This window comes from Miscanthus floridulus, unplaced genomic scaffold (assembly GCF_019320115.1).
Source record: "Miscanthus floridulus cultivar M001 unplaced genomic scaffold, ASM1932011v1 fs_469_1_2, whole genome shotgun sequence".
In the NCBI taxonomy this organism is placed as follows: Eukaryota; Viridiplantae; Streptophyta; class Magnoliopsida; order Poales; family Poaceae; genus Miscanthus; species Miscanthus floridulus.
This window is the reverse complement of record NW_027096791.1, coordinates 11,611-27,593: the sequence shown is the minus strand read 5'-3', so window position 1 is coordinate 27,593 and position 15,983 is coordinate 11,611. Positions and strand designations below refer to the sequence as shown.

General features: G+C 44.8%; 2 protein-coding genes across 4 annotated transcripts; one reads left to right on the top strand and one right to left on the bottom strand.

Annotated features, from left to right (window-relative positions):
- Positions 1-418: 418 nt before the first annotated feature.
- On the top strand, positions 419-6,478 carry LOC136531868 (uncharacterized). Of its 3 annotated transcripts, none has more exons than XM_066524525.1 (12): positions 419-679; positions 1,373-1,519; positions 1,603-1,773; positions 2,346-2,428; positions 2,536-2,734; positions 3,551-3,672; positions 4,314-4,380; positions 4,455-4,505; positions 4,644-4,696; positions 5,149-5,359; positions 5,437-5,607; positions 6,184-6,478. In XM_066524525.1, exons 1-12 carry the CDS (start codon positions 605-607, stop codon positions 6,274-6,276), a joined length of 1,443 nt encoding a protein of 480 aa, XP_066380622.1. In that variant the 5' UTR covers positions 419-604; the 3' UTR covers positions 6,277-6,478. The 3 variants fall into 3 exon arrangements, with proteins under 3 accessions (XP_066380622.1, XP_066380623.1, XP_066380624.1); XM_066524526.1 differs by having other exon boundaries at positions 420-679; positions 1,373-1,506; XM_066524527.1 differs by having other exon boundaries at positions 420-679; positions 1,607-1,773.
- A 1,574-nt stretch (positions 6,479-8,052) lies between these two features.
- Positions 8,053-12,089, bottom strand: LOC136531869 (two-component response regulator ORR1-like). The gene is made up of 6 exons (XM_066524528.1): positions 11,563-12,089; positions 11,226-11,290; positions 10,245-10,322; positions 10,054-10,124; positions 9,224-9,455; positions 8,053-9,100 (listed from the first exon to the last, which is right to left on the bottom strand). The coding sequence occupies exons 1-6, from the start codon at positions 11,693-11,695 to the stop codon at positions 8,951-8,953; spliced, it is 729 nt and encodes a 242-aa protein (XP_066380625.1). The 5' UTR covers positions 11,696-12,089; the 3' UTR covers positions 8,053-8,950.
- Between the last annotated feature and the right edge of the window lie 3,894 nt (positions 12,090-15,983).

Genomic DNA, 15,983 nt, shown 5'->3' with positions numbered 1-15,983 from the left:
GTCAAGCATGGCATTCCTCGAGCCCTGTCAATTGTGAACAGAAATCAACTTATGATGTCTTAGAGGCCGTTCGGCTGGCTGGATCTGTCACCCACGAAATCACTGTTCACGTTCTGTCAGAATAGTATTTTTCTCTCACAACAATCAGCCGGAACAGTATTTTTCAGTCCTGCCAAACAGGCCCTTAGATCTTGAGCTCGAGGTCAGTTGTCTGAGCTTTTGAGCTAATGGCCACATCCTAAAACAGAAAAAAAAAGAACTTAAAAGAAGGAAATCGAGCTAATGGGCAACTTGGCAAGCAGCAGAGTAGTTCGTGGCGATGTGGGCCCCTCCGGCCCTCCCTGACCCTCTGGCGATGTGGCCCCTCTGCCCGTGTGCGCGCTTTCGTTTTCGTGTAGTCTTGTGGTTCGCAAGCGCAGAGCAGTTCGTGGAGCCAAGTGGCCTGCAGCAGCCTGCTGCGCGAAGAAGCCACACCCACACCACGCATCGCGTAGTTGGCTCGCGGGACCCGGCGTCAGCATCGCGCCTCCCTCTCCCGAAGCTCGCGCGTCTCCTCGCACCTCGGCGCCCGGAGCGGAGCGAGCCTGAGGCGCGCGACCAAGCGATGGCCTCGCCGGCGGCGGTGACGCGGCACCCTCCCTCCACCTTCCTTGCCTCCGGCCCTCGCCACTGCCGCCGCGTGAGTGCTCCCCCCCTCCCCCCGGATGTAGTGTAATTCCGCTGGTGGAATCCACGCCCAGCGGTGCGGTTAGTGTGAGCTCCTGAGAACCGTAGGGTTTCAACGCCGCACCTCGTTCCGAAGCTGCCATATTCTTAATTCTTCTGGGAGGGAATGAGCGGAACCCGTTTAGCCATGGATTATCTGGTTCTGACTGACACGAAACAGTACTACTTGAGTGAGTGTGAGTGTTAGATTTGGAGGCAGAAGGCTGATGTGCACAATTGTTTGGATGATGGTTTTGTACTGAAGGGCCGGATTGAGGGTTTGGATTGTCAGTATATATATAATATATGCCACACGCAGAAATCATGATTTCCACGTATAACATATACTGATTCTGTTCGATAATGGTATGGCCCGTATTGATGGTTTGTTCGAGTGCTTCATTAAGCAGGAGAGAAATGGATATATCGGACACTACAAGTTGCTTGTCTGAGTCTTTTGCACATGTAACATTATTCAACGCCGCAACTGCCTGGGCTGTTCCAGAATAAGTTTGGTCTAAAGTGGCCATATGGTTTATGCCCATTCTGGCATCTGTTTAGCTTCCTTTGTTTACCTATATTCTGTTCTGTATAATGTTTGTTCATCCTGCTACAAATTTTTGTTCTCAAAACTAAGTTTGTTCACTCTGGCGACGTTCATTTGCAGGGACATCCACCTTCAAAAGTTGGCTTCCGAAGCTTGGCGCCACGATTAAAGGTCAATGCACTTTTTGGGTGGCCTAAGGGAGACATGACAACACGTCAACCGATCCCTCCTGCTGAATCATATACGCTCGCAGGGTCAGCCTCAGAGGTGTTTTGTGTTTCTTGAGTGAACTCCTTTTCCAGGACCTATGCACCTAATTCATGATTTCCTTAATCGCTCGTTTGTTTCAGGTAGGTACGAAACCACGTGAGGTGTCTATTTCTGTTGCTTCTTCTATCATGGACATTCCTGCTGCGGATTGGGATGCCTGTGCGTGTGATCCAGATGATCCTCAAAACTTTAACCCTTTCCTTACTTATGCATTCCTCTCAAGCTTAGAAGAATCAGGTTCTGCGGTAAAGGTAAACACATAAATCACCATGTATTCTCATCAGATCATACAAAGACATTTCAGTTTTAATCACTGCTCAACTACTGCCTACACAGACTTTTAGCCTGTTTAACCGTTTAATTGGTCATTTAGCCCGAATAATGGCTGAATGATAGGTGACCGACTGTATAACGTTTAGCGTTTAGGTGAACACTAGTTTTAACCGTTAAGTGCTCAAGCTCCATTATAAGCCTGTGTAATGTTGAAAACATTGATTTTGACAATAAATTTGCTGTGTTTAATTGACAACAGAACTACAAACAAGATTTGTCTGCAATACCACTAGCATATTGAGACATCACAAATTATGAATTACCTATGACCAATGAGTTCCTTTTTCTATGTGCTTAGCCTGACCCATCATGATTGTGATTCTTTTTTTTTTTGTGATTCTTAATTGTACAGTTGCTTTCTTTGTGAAAATTACTCCCGTAGATTGAACAAAGATTAGCTCTAACTTTTATTCAGTACCAATATGCATGGATATACACACTGTTATCTTATTGTCTTCCTTGGGACCTTGGTCTCTTCGGCTGATTTCAGGAAACTGGCTGGTTACCTTTCCATGTTGTTGCACGGGACGAGAACGGACATGTTATAGGTGTTGTTCCTCTTTACCTTAAAAGGTTTAACATCATTAACAGAATATCATCTACTGTTTTCCTACTTGCCATGTACTATGTGCTCCTTTCATCTTGTTCATTGGTTGAGCGACAACATTGTGAACTTGCAGCCATTCTAGAGGAGAGTTTGTGTTTGATCAATCATGGGCAGAAGCTTACTACAACTATGGCCTTGAATACTATCCAAAGCTCCAGTCTTGCGTGCCTTTTACTCCAGTAACGGGTCAAAGAATATTACTTCGAAATACATCATACCGTGATCAAGTTTTTGATGCACTAGTCAAAGGTTTGATGAGCCTGACTACCAAGGTATCTGGGTTAGCATTCTTGCAAATATTTGTTTAAAGTAGTGTCTACTAAGAATGCCTAAGAATTATAGCAAACATTCTATATTTACAGCATCTATGTGCTACTGTTCATTGTTTCCACCTTTTATCTGCTCTACTTCATATGGCATTCTGATATCATATAGAATTCACCATTTCTTCATTCTTGAGTCATTTGTCTTTTTCCATTCTCGTTTTCATGACATTTACAATGTATACCAAAGGGCACCAAGTCTGTTTCATTTAAATAGAAGAACTGGGTTGTCTGCTTGCAGCTACAAAGTTGCTAAATCAGGGCTTGATCTTTACTTAATGTGTGCCGGCGATGAGTCAATGCTGAAGTAATAAAAGTTTAAAATCCTGTCTCTCTTTACAACTCATGTTTCGTTATCTTTATGGTGTTAACTTGTAACACCCCAAAGTCCAAACAGCTCAGATTCACTCTGAGCGCTCACACTCCCACCAACCTACTGAAGCTTTCTTCGCTTCACATAAAAGGGTTAACCCGGGGTTGATGGCATGGACTCTAGAAACATTATATGTTAGTCTAACCCACCCTCAACAAGCAAGGCGGGACTAAACCCCCTACAAACTTGCATTAGCACACACATGGGCCTAATTAAAACTGGGACGGATGTCACATTACTAATTATTGATGTAGACTCATGTATATGTGAAGTAGTGACAACCTTTTTGGGTTGCTTTGTTTATTTATCAACTACCTCTGTATAGTTCTTAAAAGACTACCTTCGGATGTATTGAACCAAGTTAATATATGTTGGTTTCTGCTGCATTTCAGATGAACGTGTCATCATTACATATCACTTTTCCGTCTCAAGGTGAATTCAGCAAATTGAAGGATAGTGGGTTGTTACAAAGAATTGGGTTGCAATATCACTGGAGAAATCGGAATTACAAGAGGTGCTAACACATTATGATATTAATAGCATTTCCTTCTGGATGGTTCAATGCTTGAAGTTGGGACTTCGAAGTTGTAACCATATTATACTGCAACTTGGGGGTTTCAATACTTGGGTGGGACATCTAGTTTTAAGAAAATCTTGGTGGACTAGAAGTGCAAACAAGCTCACAGTTTGGGCGCAGCTACTATTTCCCTCGTATACTGTTAACTCAAGGCATTTTTCTGTTCTTTTCCCACAACATCTCATGTTTGTTAAAAATATGACACTTGGTTGTTGATATACTCTCTATCATTTGCTGTAGTAATTTATCTGTAAATAGTGGTTAATTAGCTTGTTGTAGCATTCTGGTTAAACTTTCTCTGTGGGCCATGAGGTCTTATACCTATTTTGGCTAACTTCTTCCTTTATTAGTGCCAAAAAAAGTAGTTATCTTGACCAGATAATTGTAGCTAACTAGCTAAGAGGACACATTTCAGATAAAGCATAGCATGTGGACCATCGCTTTAAAACAGTGGATTTTTTGTGGAATTACTGCCTTGTTGATTCTGTGCTAAACTTTGTGAGATTACATGTTAGTTGGCTAGTTTATTGTGATTTCTCAATGTTTGCTGATATTCTTTGTTCACCATGTTTTTTCAGTTTTGATGAGTTTCTGATGGATTTGAAGCAGCCTAAACGGAAGAATATCAGACAAGAACGTAAAAAGGTTTACCTTCTTTTGGCTTAATTGATTCAAATGTGCCTGTCAATTGAGGATAATCATTTTTGGAAACTTCCCAGATTCCTGCTCAAAATTTGCAAATGAAGCGACTTCGTGGAGATGAAATAAAGGTAATTATAAGGGAGAGATAGTTCTTTAATCGTACTCTTCAGTCACTTCTTTTACATTATCACATTCTTCACCAATATCTCATTAGCTTTGTTGCTTTCTGGACAGCTTACTTATAATTGTTTCCATTCACATTGCAGAGCAGCCACTGGGACGCCTTCTATAAATTCTACCGTAACACAACTGATAATCAGTTTGGTTTCGCATTCTTCTTACCTTGTATTTTTTTATTTTATACCTAACATTATCCCATTCCCATGTTCTTGAAATGGTTGTTCATCTTCTGCCGGCATTCATACTTATCATGATGCAGCACCATTCTTGTTGACTCACTCTTCGACTTGAATTCCAGTGTCCATTTCTTCTTATTTACAATGTCACATAGTTTCCCCTAGGTTGGTCTAGGTTTTTTTTATCCGCACCCGCTGTTAAACATGTATGATTTTTTGAAAGGATTAATATTTAATTGTGTATTGAGAACTAAACTTAATCAAAGAAAGCAAGGAATAGTAGGGATGCTTCCATAGGTCTTTTCTGTCCCATCCTATGTCTTCTGTTTTCAAAATCCGAGTCTGTTCAATTAAATGAGTTCCGTGGCGACCCAATGATCCAGAGAAAGCACTCATAGCTTACTTTTCACTGCAGTTGGGGCAGACCATACTTGACAAGGGATTTCTTTCACCTCTTGGGAGAAAAGATGGGGGAGAATGTGATGCTTATTGTTGCTGAAAAAGATGATAAAGTTATTGCTGGAGCTCTTAACCTTATTGGAGGTGATACACTGTTTGGCCGGTTATGGGGATGCCTGCCAGATGCTTACTTTCCCAATTTGCATTTTGAAGCTTGCTATTATCAGGTAATTTGCTCATGTTCAGAATCATATGTTTGGAACAATGTCATTATATGGTTTTATAGAATAGTGATATTGTCCAGGCGATTGAAGCAGCCATAGAGTTAAACTTGAGTAAGGTGGAGGCAGGTGCTCAGGGAGAGCACAAGATCCAGCGTGGTTACCTCCCAGTGACAACTTACAGCTGCCACTACTTTTCAAATCCTGGTTTTGCGGCAGCTATTGGAAATTTTCTTACACATGAGACAGCTCAGGTATTTTCGTGTCGATATTTTGAAACAGTTTCTCGCCAAAACTATGTGATATCAACCTTGTTGCCTTTGTTCTACTCACTTCTATGTGTGCTGAAAATAATCTTTTGTGGGCACATATACAACTCTTTCATCTGAGTGCATAGTATCTGTAGTTAATCAGTGTAGTTTTGCCATCCACATCCAATGCCAAACTCACCCTAGATTGAGTACCACATCTGGCACCCTTAAATCTGAAACTTGTCCTGTTTTTGTTTCATTATTTTCCTGTGTGTGACTAAGATTAGGACATCTTAGTAAACATGCATTGACTTTCGCAATAGTTTGTTAATACCACATCTTAACGCATAAGGCATGATATCTTATTTTACCTTTTTCTAGCTTATTGTTGAGAAATTCTATTTTTCCTCCCAGTGGTGAGTAATTGCTGACATTACCAGTGTGGCATTTATTTTATATCAGACTCTTCTTTTTCTTAAAATCCTTAAGGAAATGCAGTTTACTATGATGCACAGTTTCCATACCTTTCTTCCTTTTCCTGGCGCTCCCAACTAATATTCTTGGTGTTAATAATATCAGGTTAAGCGTGCTATTAAGGTCCTTCATGATTCGGGTCCATACAAGGAAGACATACTGAAAGAGTTTGCAGCTCAACAAGGCGTCGACCTGTAGAACACAAAAGTGACTTACACTTTGCATACTGTTTTATAGAATTAGCATCTTTAATGTAGCAACAGGAATATGGGTAATCCCATTAGGCATACCAAATTACGAATCCCACATCTGTACACTGCTAGGAATGTAAATATTTAACATGTAAATCTAAAACCATTGGCTCGAAAGGTCAACATCTAAACCCAAACATTATGCGATATTATGCATCTGTGTGTCAGAATTCAGAAATGCTTTATGGGCGCTATTACACCAGCCTTACATAAACCTAGCCGTTGAGTTGGGAGCTATAGGCTATACCTGTTTCTACTTTACCCAACAGAAGGATCTGATGCTTCGTGCAGATTGCGCTCTTTTCTAATGAGATCTTTCCCATCAGAAGGATCATCTGAATTAGGGCGCGTTTAGATGTAAAAAAAATTTGGGGTTTTGGCTACTGTAGCATTTCCGTTTGTATTTGACAATTAGTGTCTAATTATGGATTAATTATGTTCGAAAGTTTCGTCTCGCTATTTCTCACTCAACTGTGCAATTAGTTTTTTTTCGTCTACATTTAATACTCCATGTATATGCCGTAAAATTTGATGTGATGGGTACTGCACAAAAATTTTTGGGAATAAACATGCCTAGGAAACAGGTGAGCAGTTCGCATCACCCAAGAGGATATGCAGGAAAAGAAAGGCGCAACGTCGCATCAGCATATCATACAAGATCCAAGCCCAAAAGTTCGTCAGATATCCTCGGATTGTGCACAGCGTTCTGATTCTGTACCGCACTTGCTTTATAGTAAGTTCTTAAATGGAAGTCGTTTTGTTTTGTCAAAACTTCTGACTTTAACTAAATTTATAGAAAAATACATAAATATCTACAACTGTCATTTAATCATGATACGTTAGTATCCTAAATAAATTCTGTAGTACCACGCTATTAGGCTCAGAATATTAAAAAGAAATAAATGTTTAAAAAGTCTTTTAAAATTGCTATAGTACATTAAAACCGAAGCCACAAAACTAGGATAAACTACATTAGAAATGTTTGAACCGGCAGGCGTAAAATAATGCACTATATCGGTTCAGAAATCATTGCCGGTTGAAGTAAACGCTACATCTGGCATCGTTAAATGTGAAAAGGGCGCCCAATGTGAATCTTGTTCTGATAGTACTACGTTATGAACTTATGATGGCTAATGCGTCTCTGCTGTGCAGATTGAGTGCTCTTGTCATCTTGTGTACAGCACTATCACCACAGAGGATTTACTATCGCCTTTCATCGGTCTTACTTTTCGGAGCTAATGCTACTCAATGTTTGTCGGTCCACATACGAAATCTATTTTCTATATTTATACAGATTGACCTAGATTCTTTTGAAGAATATTTTGATATCATATAATTATTTTCATTTAAAATCATGTTTTTTAGATATTGCTAATCAAAGTTTGAAGAGTTTGACTAGGACGATAGGTGAACTTATATTTGCTGATTAGAGAAAGTAGCTTTCTTTCTTTTTAAATATCAGGTTAGACATGGCATTGAAGTCTTGCTCCTGCATGATTCTGGTCCATACGAGGAAGAAATATTGAAAGATTTGCATCTCCGCAAGACGTTGACGTGTAGAAGACTGAAAAGGGACTCGCTGCTTTGCATACTGTATCGTAGCAGTAGAACCTTTTATATAGCAGTAGCAGCAGGAATATGACTGCACAACCACAAGGAACTGACGTGCCTGTTCGGCAGGTCGTAAACAATCGACTGGTCGTAAATGATCGGAGACGATCGTGGATTATAAGCTGAAACGGTATTTTTCTCTTACACCAAATCAGTCAAACCAGCCAGCAGTAAATAATTCACGATCCAGCCAGCGAGCTGAACAGGCTGAACCAACTCTAGGAACCTCACTCACACCCGTACAGTGTCTGAATTTTTTTACATCTGAAATCAAACACATCCTACTCTAGCATCGTAGCATGAATCTCTGCTGCCACAAATGCGTTCATCTGGCTGGATGAAATTGCACAGCTCAAGGTCACAGAGACTGATGAGTACTAATAAACATCACAATCGTCGAGTTGGGAAGAACGCATTTATTTATACCTTTAACCATCAGAAGGATCTGATGCTAAGTCAACCTGCGTTGTCGTCTTTCCCATGGCAATCGGATCGGATCTGATGATCTGAACTGCAAGAACAGGTGAGCAGTTGCCATCACCCTACGCAGGACGAAACAGGCGTGAAAAAGACTCCTCCGCCGTCGCATCAGCATATCAGCCCCGGATCCAGGCCGAAAAGGACGCCAGGTACTTTGCTCGATCGGATCATGCGTTGCATTCTGAATTCATTCTATACAAGGATACAAGGGGTTCGTTCTTCCTCCTCCTTCCTACGACGTCTCCCTCAAATCAACAGACGAAAGCCACCGAGAAGCTAGCAAGCGTACGTACGTGGCCGACACTCATCGATCGAAACCCCGGTTAGAATCTGAAAGCAGACAATCTTCTTCTACCTAAATTAATTAACGACTAGCTAAATCTCCACGGCTGTTGGAGCCTGAAAATGACAGTGCTTTGCTTGGTGCAGCAGCAGAAGAGCTCTGCATTTGCATCATCGGTCTCCTGTTGGTGCCCAGGACTTGCACTGTTGCACACTGCGCTGCGCTGCAGCGTTGCTGGCTTTGCTGCTCAGGCGCACCAGAGGGAGAGCGAGCAGCGGCCACCCGACGACCATCTGTGCAGGAGCTCGCCCAGGCACAGGATGGCGTACGCCAGCACGACGAGCTTGAGCAGGAGCGGCAGGTACTGCGAGAGCTCCACGCTCGACGAGTGCAGCACCTAGCAGAGAAGGAACAGAGACAGACACGATCAGACAGAGAGATGAGGAAATTAATTTAACCGTCCCCGCCTCGTCCGAGTTCGAGGAGTGGCAGGCAGCCGGCGCGGACGTAGGGAACGTACCATGGCGACTCCGGCGAGGTTCGCTCGCCGTCCCGACGGCGACGTGGCGGCGGCGGAAGGCGGCAGCACCAGCGGCGGCTTGTTATTCCGCTTGGCCACGGCGGCGGCCTCACACGGCGCGGCGCCGCCCTTGGTGGGCCTCGCGGCGGCGGTGGAGCAGTTCCGGAGGCGCTGCACGTCCTTGCTCTGCAGGGGCTTCACGATGAAGTCCTCGGCGCCGGCGTTCAGGCATCTGCTCCGAGCAAGCAGCAAAAAGTCGTTAGTACCACATCCATGATCGCCTCGCCTGCAGAATCGGATGATGCTACTAGCAGCAGTGCCATCGCACAATGAAATGCATGGATGGATGGTCTAAGATTCCGCATGAATGCGCGAGCAGAGACGCGTGATCTTTGTCTCGCACTGCTGCCGCCCCGCTAGTCCTTGGAGAAATGCCGGTACAGGAGAGGACCGGCTGACTGGCTACTCCTTCAGTACAGTCAGTCAGTCACGGGCCGAGTGAGGGCGCGTTTAGTTCCCACATTACGGACGGGGCAGTGATGCACTGAGACCGAGGCAGTGATGCACCGTGACACATTACGGACGGCGAGCTTCGTAAGGCCAGGGCTTTTAACCCCGTCTGCCACTGTATCAGCCAGGCATTCAGAGGGGGGGGGGGGGGGGGGGGGGGGGACCAAAGCTACTAGAGCTTTTACTACTCTCTCTCTCTCTCTCTCTCTCTCTCTCTCTTTTGTACTCCTATTTAACGGAACAATAATCAACTCTGCAGGGGAAAAAGAAAGGGTGCTGCAAAGAGGAAAGCAAAGGAGGTACTAGGTTGCCTGTCTCACCGGCTGATCCTCTGGGGCTCGTCTTCTGACGACATGACGATGACCGGGATCGGCTTCAGAGGGTTCAGTGCCTGCGAAGTTTAGCAGTAATTTGCAGCGTGTGAGACTGAGACACATACAGAAATGCAGAAACGAAGCGAACACATTCCCAGAAATGCTGCATCGACTGACTGATCTTGCAGCAGCAGCACCTTGATGGCCTTGAGGAGGTCGTAGCCGGTCATCTCAGGCATGCAGTAGTCAGTGAGCACCATGTCGATGGCCTGCTCCTGCGAAGCGTCATCACAAGTTTAATTAGCGCAACATTTTAATAAGGCCTTCGTCCTAAAAAAAATGTAACTATAGGTTTCGTGCCACAAAAAGTGGTTCACGACCGAGCTTTTAGTAAATAATATTCATATTTATAGCTTTAAATTAATTTATTATAAGACTACATTTCGTAATTAATCTGATAATACTTATTTGGTATCATAAATATGAATATTTTTTATCTATAATTGGTCAAACTTAAGATACTACCAGAATTGCATTCTTTTAAGCACGGGAAGAGTTGGACTGTTAGAGGCACTGAAATTTAAAGATTTAAGGTAAAGGAGGCCTCAAAGAAAGGCAGCGACGGAGGGAGGAACAGGATTCCGTTGGAGTCTGTACCGCAGAGTGCAGGCACCCTACTGTCCCTAGTTCCCTACTACACACTACTGTCCAGTCTCCATCCCGTGCTGAGCTTTTACAGGACATGGCGAGACCACGCCGCTGCCTCTAATGCGGCTGTAACACTGTCATAAGCATTCTATGAGCATTAGCACTAAATAAGAGGCAGGCAGCTTTGTGGACGCAGCAGTGAGTGAGCCTGTGGCCGGAAGACGGACAGTTTTTTTCTTTTGCTTTACCGCCATGAAAAGCGGCGACCTAAAGAGGGGCGGAGAACAGAAGCCGTCGTCACGCGCGCATGCGCAGACGCGTGGGCCGTACGGTACGGCGCGGCCGGGGGCGCTGCGCTGGCCGACAGGTGGCGCAGGAGCCCATGCACTGGATCTCCCTCTCGCTGCGAAACTCCAACTGGCAACTGGAGTGCCCGGCACGGGAAGGATGGGATGCCGGCCGGGCACCGATGGTCTCTGAAACTGAAATGAGTGAGCATCGAGGGAGGCAGGTGGCTCGGCTGTTGTTACCTTGCCGCCGCCGTCCTTGAGGCCGAGGAACTCCATCGCCTTCTTCGCGCTGTCGACGGCGATGACTGGATGAAACATTACACGAGCTGTTCAGAATCGACTCTAGTCTAAAACATAGCAGAAGTGCTGACACGAACGAACTGAGGGCCATGACAGGAGATGAAAACCAGAGGCAGATCAACTTTGCAAATGCACGCACGCATAATAGTGCTTTCAGAGCTGAGAAAGAGGAAGCATTCGAGCTCGCAGTGCGAGCGACGCAAACCAACGAATCAAAGGATAAGGAAGGAATCGGGAGCAGGTGGGTGCGAGCTCAGAGTTAGGGGTGGCGGCTGACCGTGGAATGAGCCGGCGCAGGAGTTGCTGCTGAGGAGCAGCTGCGCCACCCGGCGGTCGACGGGGGAGTCGTCCACCAGCAGCACCCTCAGCACGCCCTCCTCCACCTCCACTCCTGCTGCTCCTGCTTCCATCGATCTCGGCCGGCCTCTCGCTCGTCTCGTCTCGTCACTCGTCACTCCCCTCGGCTCCTCTGTTTCAGTGTCCCTCTGCTCTTTCTCTCCAACCGGCGCGGCGGCAGCGGCAGCGGCAGCAAAAGGCTTCTACTCGTGGCAAGGATGGCACAAGGAAGAGGGTTGCCGGCCGCGTGCTCTTATAAAGCGTGACGCCACAGGTGGCCAGCTGGTCCAGGAGGAAGGAAGAGAGAGAGAGAAGGGGGGTGAGGAAGACGAGGAGCGAGGAGTCAATCCTCTGACGGCTCGCAGGACAGGGCCGCGGAGGGGGAGGTAGTATGGTGTCAGGACTCAGGCAGGCCGCAGGCGTGTGTGATGACTGATGGAGGAGGAGAGCGGGAAGAGAGAGGGAGACCAACTCTGTCTGAAGAGCGGCAAGAAGAAGGGAAGACGAGGAGGGGCGCGGTGGGCCCCACTCGCGCGCGCAGTGGGTCCCACGGGAGCGGTGGCTCGCGGGGCACGGGAATTGCTTTTCGCTCTAGATTTTGCTGTCGGGGAATCTCTCCACACCACGCTCCCCACTCAACCTTCTTCGGGTTCTTTTCTTCCTCTCTCCAAGCTTCTTTTTTTCCCGTCTCATCATTTCCGTCCCTTTTCTTTCCCGGATCGCCAGAAAGATTATGCGGCAATAAAAATCGACTTCAGGCTGGTTGCCCTTAGCTACCTTTTTAAGAAATAATGGACAAAAAAAGAAGACCGTTGCATGGCTGCAACTCGATTGGTTATACTTATACTCACAAAAAAAAACTCACAATTTTTATAACTCTCCACTATGGTTCAAAACTCGGCAGAGTTTACAGTAATGTATGTGTTTTGTTGTTGATATATAGCTCTAGACTCATATTTTCTATTGTTTATGTTTTTATAATCTTTTACTCAATGAATGTGGAGTCATAAATCATGCTATTTTTTGCGCGAAATAAATCATGCTACTTGTGAATTTCAATAATTTCGGGGTGACCAAAAAATTTTGAATAGCAAAATCGGAAACCATGTTCTCCACACACAAAGTTGACCATCTATATTACTCTCAGTTATTACTCCATCCATCCCCTAATAAACCAACTTATGAGTTGTTCCGAATCAAACTTTTTAAATTTGACCAAATTTTACATAAAAAGACTAATAATTATAATACAAAATTAGCATAGTTAGATACAATATGAAATATATTTTCATATTATAGTTTTTATTGCCATAGATATTAGTACTACTACTCCTTTTATATGAAATTGGTCAAATTTTTAAATAATGATTTAAAACACTCTTCCAATACCAAGAGCTCCAGCTTTGCCTGGATGTTAACCTGTGGTATAACAGCGTGTTAGGGCCACCTATAATCTATTTTTCTTCTTGGTCTCACATATGGCATTGTCGTTGCATCATCAGTCAGATCGAATCTCCTTAATTGAAATTTACGCTGAATAAAATTAAGGAGACCCAATTAGGGGGTGCACCTCCATTATAGACGCTGGGCGAGAGCGAGAGCGAGAGCCATGTTGGACAGTCTCACACTGTCTTAGCCATAGGGGAAAATATGAAAAGACATTAAAGTTGTATTGTTGGACGGTAACAAATTGCGATATACTCATAAGAGTTTTGAAAATACTATATACAGGTGCACGTACGCTCATGCACATCTCTTGACTCTATATACCAATTGGGGCCGTGCTTCATTGATTTGATTTAGAAAGGATCCATTGAATTCAGCCGATTTGATTTGATTCGCGCGGCGACCCTGACGGCCTTATTTTTTGTTCATGTAGCTAGATATAGATACGGCCGTCGGGGTTAGAAAATGCGGCGCGTGGATTCGAATTCGATCTGCCTACCATTACAATGAAGTGCTTCGTTGGTGTTAGTTTGTCCCGGTGTAACAACTTGCAACGTGTGTGTGTGTGTGTGTGTGTGTGTGTGTGTGTGTGTTTTGGATAACTAACGTGTGGTTGGGTCAACCGGGAAGTCGCTAGGGCTGCTAGTATATATATAGGCATAGATAGGCATCGCGTGCGACGGTGTGCTATTTCTTTTATGCATGTTGTTAATCTGAAACTTCGAAAATAACCTTGACAATGTTCATGGGCGTGTTCCGCCACATCTATGTGTAGAATCTCAATCACTAAATGAACTACTCATGAGATACTAGCTCATTGACCCGTACTTTTCTATACGAATAAGTAGTTTTAGTAGCGACAAGTGGTAGAAGTTTGTGAATAAATCTGATGCGCATATCTAAGCGACATATCTCTCTCACCTATTTGTTCATTTCGTAGCTTGGTTAGTCTATCCTCCCTCTGTCTTTGTTAAACATTTTTAAGTTTGACTAGTTTATAGAAAATACTAATAATATTTGTGTCGGGTTCATAAACCCAGGGTCTCTCGAGGACCGGCTTCTCAACAAAGGCTCGGCCCAAGCAGACAAATGCTCAACTCATGGGCCGACCTAAGTATCTGAACAACAGGCCAGTAGGACGATCCAATCACCGATCGGAAGGTCTGGCCGAGGAGGAGCGGCGCTCGTTTTCTGACTCCAGTACACCTCTCCGACCGGAGCGCTCACTTCGGTCTCCAGTCCCGCCTCCGGAACGGCCTCTCCGACCGAAGGCCTGACCAAAGCAATACTTCCGACTCCGACCCCACAGTCTCCGGCCGGGGTACGCCAAAACCCTACTCACTACTCTTCTTCCGACTGGCGCAACCAGAGCCGACTGGGACCAACCGACCGGAGATGCCCCGCTCGGAAAGGACCAAGGAACGAACGGAGAAAGCAAGGCAAAGGCGCACAAGTCAAACCACTGATACCAGGGACCGTACCCTGTACACCTATAGAAAACAGTACTATGCAACCTCCCTGGCACAAACAAGTTGTAGGCATCGATATTTTCCCTACAGTATTGTGGGCGCCATTAACTCTCATACGGTAAGTCTCCCCCCACATGCCTCTGTGCATCGACAGTGTTGTGGGTGCCGGCATTTACCGTACCGAGTGAACATGGTAAAACTTCTCACATGCCTCTGGGCATCGACAGTATATCATGTACCGATATCTGCCATATTCGAACAAAACGACGCAGCCTCCCACAGTGCATCCGACATCTAACAAGTGTTGTGGGCCGCCTATCCATCATCCTGTATCCGCCGGCGTGGGCAACAAGGCTTAGAAGTATACATAATATCTCCCTCTCACTTGTAAGGCCATCTCCTTCATCTATAAAAGGGGGATGCACTCTCTCTCAACATTCAAGTGATTCCAGATTCATTATATCGATCAAGTTCACTAGTTCACAACCACAGAACCGCCAGGTTCGAACCTCAAGCGCATGCTTGAACACTTAGCTCATAGCGGAGCTCCTGTCGCTCTCGGCCCTTTCGACTGGAGCCCGACCGGACCTCTTGTACTCCCCATCTTTCTCCTTCTCGTTTGTAAGCCCACTGCAAACTTCGAGCACCTTGGGCTCAGGAATAAAGTCACCGATCGACTCAAACTGGACGTAGGGCACAGTTGCCTGAACCAGTATAAACCCTGTTGTAAGGTCGAGATGGCGGACTAGAGGGGGGATAAATAGTCCTTTCTAAAATTAATCGCGTTCGGCTAAATGAAACAAGTGCGGAATTAATACTATTGGTCTAGCCAAGACTACACCCCTCTATTTATGTTTTCTAGCACCTTCTAAAGATACTAATTAAGCAACAAAGGTGCCGAGCTAGCTAGAGCTCACCTAACCAATTCTAGAAGAAAGGTCACACAAACCTATGCCACTAGTACTTTAAGCAAAAAGAGAGCTCCTACTACATGCTAGTAAGCAAAAGCACAAAGCCACCTAAAGCTCACAAGAAATGCTCAATAACAAGGCAATCAATGCCAAATTAGAGAGCGCAAATACTTAGCTTACACAAACTAAGCAATATGACTAACAAGGTTACACAAACCAAATTAGCCACGCAAGGGAGCCACTTCTATGCTACACAAGCAAAAAGGTAACTAGTGAGCTACACAAGCTTAACTAATGTGGCAGAACCGTCCCGAAATAGCATACTTACGGAGGCGCTCGTCTTCCATCAGACACTAAGCACCTCGAAAGCAAGGCTATAGCGAGTGGTGTCCTGTCGGGCATACCTCGAGGGAGAACCCAAAAGATCCACATTTTTCCTAAGGATCCAATAATGAGAACGAGTTACAATACCAGTTCATTTCATACATCCGAGTTTCTTAAAAAGTACATTATTACAATACCAAATACCAGGAGTG

Bases quoted from the DNA above. Each gene is read 5' to 3' on its own strand.
- LOC136531868 (XM_066524525.1), top strand. From the start codon at position 605: ATGGCCTCGCCGGCGGCGGTGACGCGGCACCCTCCCTCCACCTTCCTT. The intron at 2,429-2,535 runs GTTTAACATCAT...GTGAACTTGCAG, and splicing joins GTTCCTCTTTACCTTAAAAG to CCATTCTAGAGGAGAGTTTG. The intron at 4,697-5,148 runs GTTTGGTTTCGC...TTTTCACTGCAG, and splicing joins CGTAACACAACTGATAATCA to TTGGGGCAGACCATACTTGA.
- LOC136531869 (XM_066524528.1), bottom strand. From the start codon at position 11,695: ATGGAAGCAGGAGCAGCAGGAGTGGAGGTGGAGGAGGGCGTGCTGAGG. The intron at 10,125-10,244 runs GTGCTGCTGCTG...TAAACTTCGCAG, and splicing joins ACCTCCTCAAGGCCATCAAG to GCACTGAACCCTCTGAAGCC. The intron at 9,101-9,223 runs GTACGTTCCCTA...CTTCTCTGCTAG, and splicing joins ACCTCGCCGGAGTCGCCATG to GTGCTGCACTCGTCGAGCGT.